General features: G+C 61.5%; 1 protein-coding gene across 6 annotated transcripts in view; it reads left to right on the top strand.

Moving 5' to 3' along the window:
- TACC1 (transforming acidic coiled-coil containing protein 1) overlaps window positions 1-17,090 on the top strand; it is a 60,316-nt gene that overhangs the window by 11,492 nt on the left and 31,734 nt on the right. For 3 of the 6 annotated variants that reach the window (XM_089773833.1, XM_089773832.1, XM_075910987.2), the window contains exon 2: window positions 13,343-13,458. Coding sequence is in view for 4 of the 6 variants with exons in the window: in XM_075910987.2 (XP_075767102.2) it covers window positions 13,343-13,458 (116 nt within the window). In the remaining 2 variants the exon portion in view is untranslated. Of the gene's footprint in view, window positions 1-11,924; window positions 12,544-13,342; window positions 13,459-17,090 lie in introns of those variants that run through there. The other 3 variants (XM_075910985.2, XM_075910986.2, XM_075910990.2) reach the window with 3 other exon arrangements.

The raw sequence follows: 17,090 nt of genomic DNA, 5'->3' as shown, positions 1-17,090 counted from the left end.
AACCTACGGCCTGGAGGCTGGATCTGGCCCCCGAGACATGGGGCACCCCTTCCAGCATAGGGGACCTAGCGCTCTAGCCCTGCGGCCTTTTCTCACCCAGATCCTGCACCCCCACTCCACCCAGCCCCAAGCCCCCTCCCACACATTGAACCCTGCATTTTTGGCCCTACCCCAGAGCCTAGGGGGCCCCCAAGCTCTGGTGTGCGAGGGGAATGTCTGGGTGGTTTTGCTTCTCTCTTTTGTGCAGCCCCCCTGACGGATTTTTCTGTGGGTCAGTAGCACAGAGAAAAGGGTTCCCCACCTCTGGATCAGGGGGAACGTGGCCTCCAGCCAAGACGTGGCTGCTTCTCCAAAATTCTCTCTGCTCTTGATATTTTCAGCTCATTGTCTCACCAGCCAGTGGTGGATTTGTAGTTCAGTGCGTGCCCGGCCCAGTGTAACTGATAAGCGGCCGCTCGGTTCCCTGCCAAGTGACTGCCCTGAGCGTGGGTAACTTAACCCGGGTGCGGGCTGGGGCACGCCGATGCTGGCAGGGGAGCGTCTCTCGTGCGGAGCCTGTTGCAGTCCGCCAGCGCTTTCCAGACTTGGAACGTGCTTTGCGGCCAGATGCTGCCCTGGCCGTGCCGGGGGCCGTGTCCGCATCCAGCAGCCACTGAGCGCGTAGGGTCCGGGTGGCAGGTGGTGAACGGGGCTAAGGGCGGGAGACAGAATCTTGTACCTGCGTTCGTGTGCCCGGATCAGCTGATGTCTCCGGCTCGTCTCCAGGGCGGCGGCGTCCCTGGAGAATCGCCACTGCCCCTTGGGGACATTCCCTCCCTGAGGTGGTTAGTTGGGAGCTGGGCGGAAAGACCGCTTCCAGGGAGGGAGGGGCTCGGAAAAATGCCTCAAACAGCTTCCCTGCAGCCAGGCCCGCAGAGGGCAGCGTGGGAGGCTCCTTCCCTGCGAGAGGCCACGGCTGGCCACGGCCCAGGTGCATGGACACCCCCTTGGGGCGGGAGGAGTCGGGGTGAGCACCCCAATGCAGCTGAATGAGCAGGCCCCCCGGCGCCCCCGCAGGATTCCTCCCGGCGTCCTCAGAGCGGCTGGCCCGGCGCGTCTTCTAGCAACCGCAAAATGTTATGCCGCTATGGCGACGGCCGACGTGGCTCGGGGGCGGGCGCGGGAAGAGGCCTGACGAGAGGCTGGCAGGACAAGGGTGGGGCGGTTTTGAAGGGCAGCGGAGGGCGGCTGTGCCCAGGACCCCGGCGGGCTGAGCGTTGGGGACGGGCGTGGTCTGGCGCGGGGGGAGCGACGGATGGAGCTGTGGCTCCTTGCTGCTCTTAGACATTTGGGGCAGGTGTCCACAGCCAGACGCCCCCATCCCGTGTGCCTGGGTGGTGGGTGAACCTGTGGCTGGGGGAGTCAAGCCCCTAGCCCCGCCCCATCAGACTGAGGCCCCGCCCTTCCATTCAGGAGCCCCATGGGAGCCACGCCTCCACCACTGCAGGGCTGGCCACCCCACCCTTCGCACACACACCGAGCACAGGGAGGGTGGACACCCCCCAGCCTCAGTCCGGGACCCTGGGGGAGCCACGGGTTAGTGTGGGCAGGCCAGCCAGGCAGTTTGGGAAGGCCTGGCCTCCCCCGATACCCGCTGCCCACGCATGGCATCTGGCAAGGCCAGGCTGAGGCACCAGGTGGAGACGCTGGCCGTGTTCGCTCTCTGGCGGTGCCAAGCCAGCCCTTTCCACACTCAATTAACCGCACTCGGAGGCGTCTCAGCGGGCAGCCGTGTCGGTCTGTAACTTGGAAAACGAGCTGCCCCGTGGCACGGTCCAGCCCAGCAAGTCCACAGGCTTGTGAGCGCTGGTGGGGAGAACTGGAGGGGGCTAATTCTGCAGCTACTTTGAACTTTCTGACTGGGGAACGCGGTCCAGTTCCGGCAGACGTAAACGTGGTCACAGCAGGAAATCGTTCGAGGGTGGAAGCCTTTCCCCTCAAACCCACTGGCAAGTGTTACTTGGCTCTGCTCTGGGAACAACTTGTTCCTCTGGGCTCTGCATCCCAGACACGCCTATGAGATAGTTCAGCGAGTGGCGGGAAGGGAGGCTTGTAATGTTTAACTCCTCGTCTTCCTGTGAAGAAGCCGCCCTCGCGTGCCCTCTAGTGGCTATTGCCTCCAACCGGCCCAATCAAGAAACTGAAAAGCAGCTCAAGAAATTCATCTCGGAGGGGGTGCCACGTTAACTTTAGAAACGACGAGTGGGCCTGTGGCACTTTCTCACACACACAGTCTGGAAGGTGCCACGGGACTCCTCAGTATTTTTCAAGAGGTGGAACCTCTCTAGACCGGCACTCTCTGGCCCAGCAACATCCCTGGTGCAGCGTGATTGTAGTGAGCTGGGCGTCCGCTTAGCAGGGGTGCGGCCAAGTTTTCTGTGGTCTCTTAAAGTTTGTTTATAGTCCCCGGTCCTGGCTCTCAGTGCTCGTGGCTGGTATTTAGCTCTGCTTGAGCCTGTCTCAGAGCCCAGCAAGCAGGGGCCATGTCAGTGATGCTGTTAGACAATATCGACCTCCTGTGGTTCGGCAAATTCCCTGGTTTGATACCGAGGGTGCCGGACTAGAGAGGTTCGACCTAGGGATGTGATAGTGGAGTCGATTAACCGATAAGCAAAAGCTCCTAGGTTAATGCTGTAGACGACACGCCTTCCCCTCTCCCCCGTTTGCCAGTCAACGTGGCCAGCCGCCCGGCTCAGTCCTGGCTTGAAATGGGTCTGGGACCTACCCCTGCATTTGAAGTGTATTAGGAGCTGGGCGGGCAGGCAGCCTGCCTTAGGTGCAGGAGCTCAGACCCGCCCCCCCGACAGGGGCTGCTGCCACCCCGTGCTGCTGCTTTATTAGAGGTAGCAGCACAGGGCAACAGCAGTCTGCCAGGGGAGCTGCTTTTTAAACGGGCTCCCCTTGTGGACCAGCTCCCAGCTGGCACCCTGCAGTGTGGAGTAGCAGGGGGCTCTTCAGGAGTGGGGCTTGCCCGCATTGGCTGCCGGCCCCGCCCCCAAGGACTATGGTGTGGCGATGTGTGGGGGTCCCCCGCCACCTGCACCCCCGGAATGGCACGGACAGACTCCACCAGCCAGTAGAACAGGGGAGTTTATTGCCTCTCCGGGATACAGCCCAGCACAGATGTCATCTGGTTACAGGAACTGGGGCTAGGAGGCCTCAGTGTCCCCTCTTGAGATGGGGGGTGGCTGGGCTCTACAATCCCAGCCCCCTCCCTAGCTCCTTCTCCCCTGCTTCCCAGACCCGAAACTAAAGACCGTCCCTTCCAGCCCTGCCCCCAGCCAGGGACGGCATCCACCTTCCTTTGTTCCTCTCCTGGGGGGTAGCTGGTAGAACAGGTCACCTCCCTGTCCCGTCAGCTACTCGGCTGGGCCGTGGTACAGGCAGCAGCCAGTGGGGGTCACCCACAGCCCAAGCCTAGCAACCAGCAAGGTACCCGCACTACGTCACACATGGAATAATCAACTAACCGATAAAGTCTTGAGATTACTCGACTATTCAATTAACTGATATTTATCGCCCCTAGTTCAACCTGCGTAGGGAACAAACCAGACAGAGGATCTAGAAAGACGAGGGGATAATCACTATTTTGGCATAATTGGCATCCCAGAAACTTGGGGGGAGAATTCATATGCCTGGGATGGGAGGAGGCAGCTTGTTCGGGAAGGGCAGGCAGGGAAGCAGGAGGAGTTGCTGCCTTGTCTAGCAGAGATGCGCCCGTCAGGTCTGTGCCTGGTCCCAGGCTGGGGAGGGCTGCAAACACTTTGTAGGACAGGGCGAGGATTCACAATCAACTGGAGCTGGAGCAGTGGTCTGAAGTGAATAGGATGAAATTCAATAAAGGACAAATGCAAAGTGCTCCACTTAGGAAGGGCCAGGCAGTTGCACAGAACCAGGCTGCAAAAGGAGCAGTGCACGAAAGAATCCGGGCAGAGGGGATCACTAGGAAGGAGCAGTGCAGGAAAGGATCGGGGGGCAGAGGGGATCACTAGGAAGGAGCAGTGCAGGAAAGGATCGGGGCAGAGGGGATCACTAGGAAGGAGCAGTGCAGGAAAGGATCGGGGCAGAGGGGATCTCTAGGAAGGAGCAGTGCAGGAAAGGATGGGGGGCAGAGGGGATCACTAGGAAGGAGCAGTGCAGGAAAGGATGGGGGGCAGAGGGGATCACTAGGAAGGAGCAGTGCAGGAAAGGATGGGGGGCAGAGGGGATCACTAGGAAGGAGCAGTGCAGGAAAGGATGGGGGCAGAGGGGATCACTAGGAAGGAGCAGTGCAGGAAAGGATGGGGGCAGAGGGGATCACTAGGAAGGTGCAGTGCAGGAAAGGATGGGGGGCAGAGGGGATCACTAGGAAGGTGCAGTGCAGGAAAGGATCGGGGGGCAGAGGGGATCACTAGGAAGGAGCAGTGCAGGAAAGGATGGGGGGCAGAGGGGATCACTAGGAAGGTGCAGTGCAGGAAAGGATCGGGGGGCAGAGGGGATCACTAGGAAGGTGCAGTGCAGGAAAGGATCCGGGCAGAGGGGATCACTAGGAAGGAGCAGTGCAGGAAAGGATCGGGGGGCAGAGGGGATCACTAGGAAGGAGCAGTGCAGGAAAGGATCGGGAGGCAGAGGGGATCACTAGGAAGGTGCAGTGCAGGAAAGGATGGGGGGCAGAGGGGATCACTAGGAAGGTGCAGTGCAGGAAAGGATCGGGGGCAGAGGGGATCACTAGGAAGGAGCAGTGCAGGAAAGGATCGGGGGGCAGAGGGGATCACTAGGAAGGTGCAGTGCAGGAAAGGATGGGGGGCAGAGGGGATCACTAGGAAGGAGCAGTGCAGGAAAGGATCGGGGGGCAGAGGGGATCACTAGGAAGGTGCAGTGCAGGAAAGGATGGGGGGCAGAGGGGATCACTAGGAAGGTGCAGTGCAGGAAAGGATCGGGGGGCAGAGGGGATCACTAGGAAGGAGCAGTGCAGGAAAGGACCGGGGGGCAGAGGGGATCACTAGGAAGGAGCAGTGCAGGAAAGGATGGGGGGCAGAGGGGATCACTAGGAAGGAGCAGTGCAGGAAAGGACCGGGGGGCAGAGGGGATCACTAGGAAGGAGCAGTGCAGGAAAGGATGGGGGGCAGAGGGGATCACTAGGAAGGAGCAGTGCAGGAAAGGATCGGGGGGCAGAGGGGATCACTAGGAAGGTGCAGTGCAGGAAAGGATCGGGGGGCAGAGGGGATCACTAGGAAGGAGCAGTGCAGGAAAGGATCGGGGGGCAGAGGGGATCACTAGGAAGGTGCAGTGCAGGAAAGGATCGGGGGGCAGAGGGGATCACTAGGAAGGTGCAGTGCAGGAAAGGATGGGGGGCAGAGGGGATCACTAGGAAGGAGCAGTGCAGGAAAGGACCGGGGGGCAGAGGGGATCACTAGGAAGGAGCAGTGCAGGAAAGGATGGGGGGCAGAGGGGATCACTAGGAAGGAGCAGTGCAGGAAAGGACCGGGGGCAGTGGGGATCACTAGGAAGGAGCAGTGCAGGAAAGGACCGGGGGGCAGAGGGGATCACTAGGAAGGAGCAGTGCAGGAAAGGACCGGGGGGCAGAGGGGATCACTAGGAAGGAGCAGTGCAGGAAAGGATCGGGGGGCAGAGGGGATCACTAGGAAGGTGCAGTGCAGGAAAGGATCGGGGGGCAGAGGGGATCACTAGGAAGGTGCAGTGCAGGAAAGGATCGGGGGGCAGAGGGGATCACTAGGAAGGTGCAGTGCAGGAAAGGATGGGGGGTAGAGGGGATCACTAGGAAGGAGCAGTGCAGGAAAGGATCGGGGCAGAGGGGATCACTAGGAAGGAGCAGTGCAGGAAAGGATCGGGGCAGAGGGGATCACTAGGAAGGAGCAGTGCAGGAAAGGATCGGGGGGCAGAGGGGATCACTAGGAAGGTGCAGTGCAGGAAAGGATGGGGGGCAGAGGGGATCACTAGGAAGGAGCAGTGCAGGAAAGGATCGGGGCAGAGGGGATCACTAGGAAGGAGCAGTGCAGGAAAGGATCGGGGGGCAGAGGGGATCACTAGGAAGGAGCAGTGCAGGAAAGGATCAGGGCAGAGGGGATCACTAGGAAGGTGCAGTGCAGGAAAGGATCGGGGGGCAGAGGGGATCACTAGGAAGGAGCAGTGCAGGAAAGGATCGGGGGGCAGAGGGGATCACTAGGAAGGAGCAGTGCAGGAAAGGATGGGGTCTCACCAATGTGGAGCACCAAGTAAACACGAGTCAGCAATGTAACACAGTTGCAAAGAAGCAAACACCTGGTGTGACGGACGTTGGGGTTCCCCCGCCTCCTGCACCCCGAAATGGCACAAACAGACTCCACCAGCCAGTGGAATTGAGGGTGATTTATTGCTCCTCCAGGATACAGCATAGCACAGATGTAATCTGGTTACAGGAACTGGGGGCTAAGAGGCCTCAGTGCCCCCCTTGAGATAGGGGGGATCCCAGCCCCCTCCCCAGTTCCTTCTCCCCTGCTTTCCAGCCAGGAACTCACGCACTCCCCTCCAGCCCTGCCCCCCAGCCAGGGCAGCATCCACCTTCCTTTGTTCCTCTCCCTGGGGGGTAGCTGGCCAAACCAGTTGGGATACCCTCTTTGCATAGTGACTCATCGCTTGTCTGCTCCGTGGTGCTACAGACAGCAGCCAGAGAGTTAGCAGGTTACCCCCCACTACGTCACACACGGTAAGCCCGGTGGAGAAGGAATTCTGCTCTGCTGTGCACTGATTAGGCCTCACCCGGATACGGCATCTCACGCCTTTTCTTTTTCTTGCTTGCAGAATGTTTTCCACAAGATACATTTCTGCCCCCCCCATTTTTATTCCTGTTTCCTAGTAGCCTTCTTTACTATTGCCATCGTTCCCTCGTTCCTAGGTCCGAGCTACTTCTCTAGACTAGGCAGAGTGTCAGCAAAAGAACTAGATAAAGCTTTCGCTTACATTTTCTCTCTGCCATCTGCCGGCAAGCGGCACCTGGGCGTTATCCAACATTCCTCTTCGGTGTCGCAACAGATGAAGAAATTTTGTGATGAAACCTTCTATTTATCTGTCTTATCAGGTGCTTTGCAGAGTGCCTCTCACTGGCACAGCTTTTGCCTCCTGTGAAGAATTCCAGTATTTTTTAATTGTATCCAATTATAATTGGATACAATTAAAAAAATTGTGACAATTTTCTTCCACTATTTGATCTGAGGAAGTGGGTCTGGCCCACGAAAGCTCATCACCTAATAAACCATCTTGTTAGTCTTTAAAGTGCTGCACAGTCCTGTTTTTTGTTTCAGCTACACCAGACTAACACAGCTACATTTCTATCAGCGTTTTGCAAGGGAGTGATAAAGACTGTGCTTACTTGCATGCTTTTAATAAGCAATCTTCCTATGACAAAGGCACCCATTTTAAAACGCAACAGAGCTCTGGTGTAAATACAGCAGCATGGCACAAAATCCGGCCTGTTTGTTCTGTGAAATCACTAGCACCCTGGAGAGTAAAAACACCATCACACGTCTTTTTAAACGCAACGTCCTGAATGAATTGTGCCCCTTGACTGATGTGTAAAATACCCAGTTCTGTAGAGCCCTGCAGATCTGCAGATATCTACTTAATCTACATGGTATCCGCATTGGCAGGTGTGAATGCAGATATTCACGACTCATTTTTGTGGATGCGGATACAATTTTTTTAGCTAGAACCCTGCAAATTTGCAGCTCCCCATGGGTGCAGATACCCACGGATCATTTTTGTGGTGGCAGATGTGGATGCAGATTTTGTACCCGTGCTAGGGATGTGCATGGTTAATCAGTTTATGGGTAAGCCTTACCCTTAATGGGTGAGGCATTCTGGTTCCAGTTAACCAACGGGGGCTGAAGCTGTGGACCAGGGCTGCTCTGGCCTCCCGGTGGGAGCAGGCTTGATTTTGCGTTTGCAACATTCAGCGCTGGATTTGCTCTTCCAGCAGCCCGGGAGCCTTGCCCGGAGCTTAGCCCACAGCCCAGCCTACAGCTGATGGTCATGGCCGGGATCAGGAAGGAATCAGATTGGCAGAGACCTGGGTGAGTTTCACCTTCCGCTGCAACATGGAGCACGAGGCACTTGCTGTTCAAGCCTGTGAAACAGGCGGATTCTCTGTCACCCGCGTCTTTAAATACAGCTTTGAGGGTTTCAGTGACTCAGCCAGAGGTTCAGGGCCTGTCACGGGGCGGGGAGAGAGTGTGTGTGTATAGGGGGGTTCTGTGGCCTGCAACGTGCGAGGTCAGGCTGGATGATCCCAAATGGTCCCTTCTGACCTTCCAGTCTGAGTCTTTGAGCAGCCGCGGGAGAGATGAGACCTCGTTCCCAGGGCTTCTCTTGTGCAGGGAAACGTTGGGCTGCATCTCACGGTTCTGCCACCAGGCGGTGCTGCCTGCGCGGCGCCTTGTTCCAGCTCACTCCCGGGTCAGAGGGAAGAGCTGGGCGCATCGGAGCGGGTCCAGAGGCCAGCCACAAAAGTGCAAGGTCTAGAAGCCAGGAGCCAGGCCGAAGGGCTGAGAGAGCCGAGCGTGTTTGGTGTAGAAAGGAGAACCCCGGGGGGAGGGGGTGAAAGGCTTCAAATATGTGAGCAAATTACCACGGGGATAGCGGCCGGTTGCCGGCCACGGCCACGGAGGGCAGGACAAGAGGTAATTGGCTGGATCTCAGGACAATCGTTGACGGGGCCGAGGGAGGTTGGGGAATCCCGCTCCGAGGAAGGTTTTAAGAAACGGTTGGACAGACGCTTGTGAGGGATGGTCTGGGCTCACTCGGTCCTAGCTCAGCGCCGGCCGATGGAGATGCCTACCAGCCCCGTGAGTCTATGAAAACGAAGAAACTTTTCCTGTTAGAAAAGCCTGAGCAAGGTACAAATGAGGGATGGTTGCCGAGCCTTTCGGTGCATGTGAGGCTCGTGCGCTGCCGGCTTCCTCCCCGAAAGCAGCTGGACCGGACGGTCTGTACAGATGCTGCGAAACCCGGGATGTTAAATCCCGTGTAATTACTTAACCGGATAAACGTGCGTCTGTGTCCACAGCTCCCCCGCCGGTCTCAGGCGCGTTCCAGTTTGATTTCACCGCCCCCGCCGCTGCCTGCTCCTTCCTCTCCTGTGGCTGACGGGAGGCTCCTTTCTTGGCAGCACTGACTGTGCCGCCCTCACAATAGAAGGATGCTGTTCATTTCCTCCTCCGATTGGCTCACGTGTCTCTGATCCCCGTCCAACAAGTGGAGGGTTATACAAACGTGCTGAGCCAGATACTTCCCCTTTGCGGCGGACTTGGGTTCCTCCTGCCGACCGCCCGGCCATCTTGCACTGTTCAGCGTTCGCGGCGGCGTCTCTCCGCAGAGCCACTGGCCGAAAAGCCAGGTTGCCGTGTGCTGGTTTTAATGCAGCCCTGCGATCGCACGAGCGAGGCCCTTGCACAGACAGTGACTGGGGAAGCCTTGGATGGGGAGGGGAGAGGGGGAGTGTTCAGCTTCTAGCCTGCGGCACAAGAGGGCCCTTAATGCCATGTCACAGCTCTCCGGATCTGCTTCTGTAAAGATCTTCCCCCAAATCAGGTTGTGCTCTGCAGCCCATACGCTGCAGGGGAAAAGCGTGGGCTCCTAGTCCCTCTCCAGCCCTCCAGCAGGGAGGAGGGCTTGGTTATTAAAGCAACTGCTGGGAGTCAGGGTGCTTGGGTGTGCTCTTTGACTCTGCCACCGATTTCCTGTGTGACCTTGGACGAGTCACTTAACACCTCGGTGCCTCGTGGGGTGGCTGCATTCACGGTGGTGTGCAGACCACGTGTGGCTAGTGCGAGTGTAAATAGTGGCGTGGATGGCAAGACACCGCCTAGGCCAGGCCGCCTGCATCTACCCAGCAGTTTTTAGCACTGCATGTCTTGCTCCCTCGGCTTTCGCTGCAGCTCGTAGCTGCTCGGGGGTGCCCGTACCCCGCACAGACGTCGCTTCCGTTTCCCCACCCCTGAATAGCAGCTAGTTCCACTGTCCTGCATCGCGGGCGCTCCCGCCAGAGGCAGTGTGGCCCTGCGGGCAGGGCACGAGGCTGGGAGCCAGGAGACCTGGTTCTGGTTCTGGCTCTGCGTGACTTCAACGAGCTTCCCTCTGGTCCCCAGTGAATGGAGCCGGGCTCCCAGGGAAGTGTCGGAGGCAGGGGGTTGGGCTAGTTGCTGACTGGGTGCTGTGGGGTGCAGCGGGGGGTGGGGGGGAGGTGGCCCCGTGCATGCTTGTGGCGTGGCTGTCAGACCCTCGGGCTGTTCTTCCCCTGGGCGCGGCTCAGCCCCAGAAACAGCCAGTGGCCCACACTGCAAAGGCCCCTTGACACCCCTGTAAGGGGGCGTCCCTGGCACGCGTGGGCTGCAGCACCCCCTTCTCTTTGGCATGGCGGGGAGCTGCAGGGGCCGTGCTGCCCTGGGGTGGTTAAAATGCCCCTTCTCGAGAATGCTCAGCTGCGTGGATTCCAAGGCACCCAGAGAGCACCATGCCACAGAGCCTGCCCGTCAGTCGAGGGGGTCCTGTCTGTCCCTGGGTGCCCCCCAGGTCTCCGAAAAAGTGCTGGAGCAGGACATGCAGACTCGGCAGCTGAGCCAGGCCCAGAGGGGTGGGAAACCTTGTGTCCTGCAGAAGGGGCGTGGGGCTCGTGGCTGGGACAGTGGCCTCCTGAAAGCCAGGGGGCTGTTTGTCCTGTTTGTCCAGCTCTTTGCGTGGCCCCCGCTGTATCACGGAGGGTCTTTCTATGGGATGTCGGAAAGCACCTGTTTAGGTAACTGTAGCTGGTAAAAATCGTAGCGGTTACAGGCTGGGGGTTCTGCGGTACCAAGCTTGTATCTCAGAGCCCGCGGCACAGCCGGCTCCCCGGGAGCAGGGCCGGCAGCCAGCGCGCACTGGGAGCCGGCTCCCGCTGCCAGCCCCGCCCCCAGGGAGCCGACTGCCCTGCTGCACAAGCTTGGTACTGCAGAGCCCCCAGGCGTGGGGCAGCAGCTGGCTCCCCGGGAGCAGGACCGGCAGCCAGCGCGCACTGGGAGCCGGCTCCCGCTGCCAGCCCTGCCCCCAGGGAGCCGACTGCCCTGCTGCACAAGCTTGGTACTGCAGAGCCCCCAGGCGTGAGGCAGCAGCTGGCTCCCCGGGAGCTGATGTGCCCCAGGAGCTGTCTCCTGGCCCCACTTCTGGCTCTCAGCTCTGCCCTCAGGGAGCCTGCAGCGCGGGGTGGCAGCCAGCTCCCCGGGAGCCAGCGGGTAACTGATGCATTGAGACGGTTGCAGTTGCAGCCCTAGTCCAGGCGCTGCCTGAGCCCGGCCGAGCTGCCCGGTGCGTTTCCGTCGAGTTAGGCTGCAGCGGGCGAGAGTTGAACCCCCACCCGGGAGGCCACCCCTCTGCCTTGTGCCCATTGCCGCGTGGGCGCGCTGCTCCCCGGCCGGACCGGGCATGTCTCCCCCCGTGCCAGGCCAGGGGGACCGGGCCCCTGCGCGCACCTGGGAGGTGTTGGGAGGCAGCCCCCGCTTGTGGGCGGCAGGACCCTGCTCTGCAGGGCTGCAGTGGCCCCCAGCGGGCAGCGCCCCGGGAACGGCTCCAGCAGCACACGGGGCAGAGAGGCCGAGGATCTGATGCCTAAGGGAAGCCGGCGGGAAAGTCCAGCCCAACTGCAGCCTGAAAAAACCCAAGGGCATCTCCACGGGGTGCAGCCCCCCCCCGCACAGAGATAAACAGGGAGCCGGCCGGCCGGAGGGCTGGAGAAAGCCAGTGATTACTCACTCCCAGAGCCGAGACTGTTGCTAAGGCGGCTGGGGGGGGAGTTCCTTTGAATGCTCCTCTCCCCTTCTCTCCGCCCGGGCTTGGTAACTTCGCCCCCCCGCCGCCTGCCCGCCCCCCCGCACGTCGGTCCCGGCCAGCCCCCCTGCCGCAGGGGAAGCGCTGCCGGCGCGCCGAGGCTGGAGGCGCGGAGACGGGCGCCCTCCCCGCCGGCGAGAGTAGTACAGTCCGAGGGGGAGGCTGCGGGGGAATGTACAGTATGTTTCTGGCAGCCAGCTGATGCGGGGAGTCCGGGGCTGGCATGCAGCGGCGAGGGGCGAGGTGGCGGAGCCGGGGCTGCTGAGGGCTGTGCCGCGCCGGGGCCATCTGGGACGCATTGCTGCTTTTCCTGTCTCGGCGACAGGGCGGGCAGCAGCTGGGGGAGTCGCCGCAGCCCGGCAGGCAGCCTGCCCCGGAGGAAGCTGCCGAGGGCGAGGAGCCGATGCTTCGCACTTAACCACATCCGTGCCTGGGCTCGAAATAGTCCCAGGCGTCGGTCACCGCTCCCCTCCATTTTGAAAAGCCTCCCCGGGCCGCCGGAGCCGGGGAAGCTGCCCTCATGGCGTTCAGCCCCTGGCAGATCCTCTCCCCGGTCCAGTGGGCCCGGTGGACATGGTCCGCGGTGCGGGGAGGGGCAGCTGATGGCGGTGAGGACGAGCGAGAGATGGAGGAGGATGACTCACAGGCAGAGACCAAATCCCTGAGTTTCAGGCAAGTACTCGGCATCCCTGCTCTGCAGGGACCTGGCGTTTGCACGGGCCTCTCCGGGCCTGGCGGGTTTGCACGTGGAACGGCCCTCCTCGCACGGCGCAGCCTCCCGGGGCACAACCCCCCGCCGGCTCCGCATTTGTGTTGCTTGCCAGCCTCCCCCTCCAGCGCGCGCTGACTGTTCTGTGCGTGGAATCCCCAGCATTTGCATCCGCCTCGGCCAGCTCTGCCCTGCCCTCCGGCTCCCCGCGCCCCGTGGGGGGCGTTCGCCAGGTGAACCCCCGGGGCCGGCGCCCCTTCTCGAGAATGCTCAGCTGTGTGGATTCCAAGGCACCTGGGCAGCCAGGAAGCTGTGCCCGGGCTTTGGGGCAGGCTCCGGGGCACGGTGCTCTCTGGTCTCGCACTGGGGAGAACGCGCAGGTCAAGCCTTGTTTGCTGAACTTCCCAGCACCCAGGGCAGGTGCCGCAGCAGAGGAAGGAGCTGCCCAGGGCTGCCACGTCCCCTGGGTCAGTGACCCCTGCTGAGGGCCGGCGCGACAGGTACCCAAGGATCAAGGTGCTGGGTGACTGATCTCTGCCGGATGGGCACCCGGGGCGGGGAGGGGCTCCAGGGAAGTTTCCAGGAGAATTCACTGTGGCCTGGTTTCACGTTTGCCGTGTCAGGAAGGACTCGGCCGTGGCTGCCAGCTGGGTTGATTTGCGGGTCGGCCTGGGAGCCGGGGCCCAGGCTGGTGGCAGTTTGGGGCACGCCGCTGAGCTTGCCTGGAGAGTGGTAATTCTTCATTCTTTCCCTCGTTGGCAGCTCGGATTCGGAAGGCAATTTTGAGACCCCTGAAGCCGACACGCCCCTCCGGTCACCTGTCAAGGAGCCTTGCGACCCCGCGCTGGGACGGGACGCGGCCGAGGCCGGGACCCAAGGTAAAGAGAGGCCCCGCGTGTTCTGGTCTCGTACTCGGCTCCGGATGCTGGAAATGGGGTGGGCCGGGGAAGGGAGGCTGTTTGCTTGGCAATGCCTGGCCTGCATGGTTTAAATGCAGATGCTCCGGGTTATGCACCTGCTGCCAGGGGCCATTTTCAGCTTCGTGCAGGGTTGATTTATTGAAGAGCTTTCAGGGGCCCTGACGTGACGGAGTCGGCTCGATTCCCCGCCCCAGCTGTTGTGCAATAGTTGGTCCCCCCCCCTAGCCGCAGGGCAGAGATAGCGAGCAGGCAGGAATGTGACAGCGCTGCCGAGATGTCTGGAGATCTGGTGTTTGGCTCAGGCCAGCGGAGGGCAGAGCCTGCAGCCAGAGGCGGCTCGGCCTGATGGAAAGGAGCAAAGGAGAGTTTCAGATTTTTTGCATTTTCCAGGTGCCCTCCCTAACGTCTTCCTGAAAACCTGCCTGGGTTAGGCACTGACGTGTCTGCCTGGCTCCCGGGGTCACTGCTCTGGCGGCTGATTGGCGGGTGCTGTAGGGCTCACAGGCCGCTTCGTCCCGCGGCCCCTCTCGCTGCCGGCTGCAGCTGAGCTGTTGCCCGGCCAAGGGGAGGTTGGCACTTGCGATGGCACGGTGCAGAGATGACAGGGGTGCTGTTTGGACATTTGGGAGAGACTGAGTCATGGGTGAAGGGATTGGAGTGCCTCATGGGCGTTTGGCCAGAGAACAGAACCACAGCTGGGCAGCCTGACCGTCTGGGCACGCTGAGCCCGGCTCCAGGCTGCCAGGTGCAGATGGAGGAAGAATTCTTCCCAGGAAGATCGGGTGCCTGCTGCTAAAAACTGCCGCCTGGGCCGGAGGTCCGCGCCCGAGCGAGCTGTCTCCCGGTGGTGTCGCGGCCCGAGGGTGGGTGCCGTGTTCCCGGGCTGCACTGCGGGACTTGCCGCTGGGGCTGCAGATCTGGGAAGCTAACCGCTTACCCTGCCATGGTCATGCCCCAGCTCTCTGAGGGTGTGTCTACACTACAGAGTTAGTTGGAACTAGGAGGGTAATGCAGGCATACCGCACTTGCAAAGGAAGCCCGGGATTTGAATTTCCCGGGCTTCATTTGCATAAGTGGGGAGCCGCCATTTTTAAATCCCTGCTCGTTCGAACCCCGTGCAGCGCGGCTACACGCGGCACGAACTAGGTAGTTCGGACTAGGCTTCCTATCCGAACTACCGTTACTCCTCGTGGAATATTGTAGGGGCGAAGCAATCTGTGTTAGGAGGCTCTATCCATCGCCCTGTCCCCGAAACGATGGCTGTGAGTGCTGTGCTCACACGGCTACTGGACCGTTTAATGCGTCCATTAAACCCACCTCAGAACGACGCATCTCGGGTCCCTGGGAGGCTGGGAGCAGGGGGCATGGGACAGACGCCCAGGAGCTGCCCGGCGCTCCATGGAGTAATCAGGAGTCAGTGGGGTGGCGGGTACGGTAGGCGCGGGGAGGCTTTGCCTTCCCAAACCGCCAGACTGGCTCCGCCCCCAGAAAGTACCATGCTCCAGGGCAGGGAGGCTGGGGCCGTGTGCTGGGCGGGGATAAGGGGGACTTGGCTCTCATAGGGCGGGGCCTGGGTAGAAGGGGCGGAGCCTGGGTAGAAGGGGCGGGGCTGGGGGAGCCCTACCTTTACCCACCGCCCGTGAAGTCAGTCCAGTTTAACGATCACCTGCCTCGGCCCATGTAACAGGCATTGGGGCCAGCGAGGTGGGGAAATGGCTACGGGGCGCGCAGATGGGCACAGCCTGGCCCCATGCTCAGATGGGCTGGCGGGAAGAGAAGCGCGTAGATCGGCGGAGAGTTGTGATCTCGGTGTGTAGAAACGCACGTAGGTTGCGGAACCTGTCAGGATAAAACTGCCGGGCAGGGCCGGCCGGTTGTACGACAGGCGAGCGCAGGGCCGGTACCACCCTGCGTCGCCAGAGGCGGAAAGACAGGCCGGGCCCCTGTGCACCCTCTCTCCCTTCTTCCGAACGCTGCTCCTTAGGGGCCCGCCTGCCAGATCCCATTTTGCCGCCCTGCCCTCCCTGCAGGCACGGCCGCCTCCTCTCCTGCGCACACTGACCCGGGACCAGGGCAGGTCTGTGTCTGTGCTCGGGGATCCGACCTCTTGTTCACGGCGTGGTAACAGCATGATCACAGCCTGGTGTGTAAAGCGCCATTCGCCGCCGCCGGGCGCTTACGAGCAGCAGACTTAACCCAGACCCCCGTCTGTCGGTGAAACAGCAGTGAAATCCAGCCCGGGGAGTCCGGCGTTCAGCGCGCGAGCTGCGTGCCAGCCAGCCGCCCGGGCGTGCTGAGTGCCCGAGCCCCGCGGAAGAGGAGAGGCGTCGGTGCCACACGGCACGCACATGGAGTCGGGTGGAAAGGCCATAGATAGTAAAGGGCTGTTCCAGGCCCGTGACGTGCAGGCAGGGGACTCGGTGTTGGCTCATTAGCCTGGAATGTGTCTCCAGGTCTTTGCAGCCTGTTGCAGCTGCCGGATTTTCCTGACTCGTGCGCGTGGGCTCTGCATGGGCTAAGGAGCAGACTAGCAAGGGCTGCTGCTGTTAGTGCCTGGCCTGTTTGCCGGTGACGGGAGGTGAATCCCTGCTCTGTCCACTCCCTCCGGGCCACCTGGCACTGGCCGCTGTGGGCAGCCAGGACACGGGGCCGGATGGACCCTTGGTTGTTCCTCTGTTCATCGCTGCGGGGTCCTCTCCAGACGCTCTGCTCCAGGGAGCGTAAACCGGGAGCACGTTCGCCGGCTCCCTCTGGCCACAAGCAAACCAGGCGGCCTGGCGGGACTGTGGCCTCGTAGAGCTTTGCCCACCCCCAGCGCAGGAACCCTCCCGCCCCCATCAGCAAGGGCGCGTGAGGGTCCGTGGTTGGCAGATGGTGATGCTGCGGCTCCGAGAGTGGAAGTGAGTTGCCAGAGGTCTCGGAGGAAGTCAGTGGCAGAGCTGGAGGGGAGCCCCGGGAGCCCGGCTCTCCACTCCGCAGGCCCTGGAGCAGCCATTTGCACCCGTGCAGCCACGGCCTGGAAAGCGCTCCGCTCTGAATGGGAAGGGGCAGGGCTGCGGGGGCCCGGCCCCCACCTCCTGCCCAGCTCTTCTCCCTTGGCAGGGTCTGCTGGCCACAGGCGTCTCTGCTGTCTGCAGCGGGGAAAAGCCCGAACAAGATTCCTCCTGCCTGGCCGTGCGACAGGGACCAGGCGTGGGGCGGATCCTTGGCCAGGGAGGATCCGTTTCCCCTGGGGCTGCAGGGCGTGTCGCTGGCGAGCCGGGTGGAGGAGAGAGGGGGCCAGGGCAGGGGAGCTGCCAGAGGCGTTGGGCCTGGCCGCATTCGGGGGCTCAGTGCGTGGCTGCCCGGGGAGTCGCTCTGGAGCTTTGGGTCGAGTTTCCGTGCGGGGCGGCTGGCAAGCTGCCGGGCGTGGCAGAGCATGGGCCGAGCGTGCCGCACGAGGGCTCTGCTCACAAGCACTCACGAGCACCAGGGAGCCTGGCGGTCTTTGCACGGCCCACACGCAGGTCTCCCACCCAGGACTCACGCAGCCGCGGCCGGAGGGACTCTGGAATGTAAACGCACACTCGGGCCTCTGCTCCCTGGCACCG

Source organism: Pelodiscus sinensis, chromosome 28, assembly GCF_052426305.1.
Source record: "Pelodiscus sinensis isolate ZL-2025 chromosome 28, ASM5242630v1, whole genome shotgun sequence".
In the NCBI taxonomy this organism is placed as follows: Eukaryota; Metazoa; Chordata; order Testudines; family Trionychidae; genus Pelodiscus; species Pelodiscus sinensis.
The sequence above is the reverse complement of the archived record's forward strand: the minus strand, read 5'-3'. Positions and strand labels throughout refer to the sequence as shown.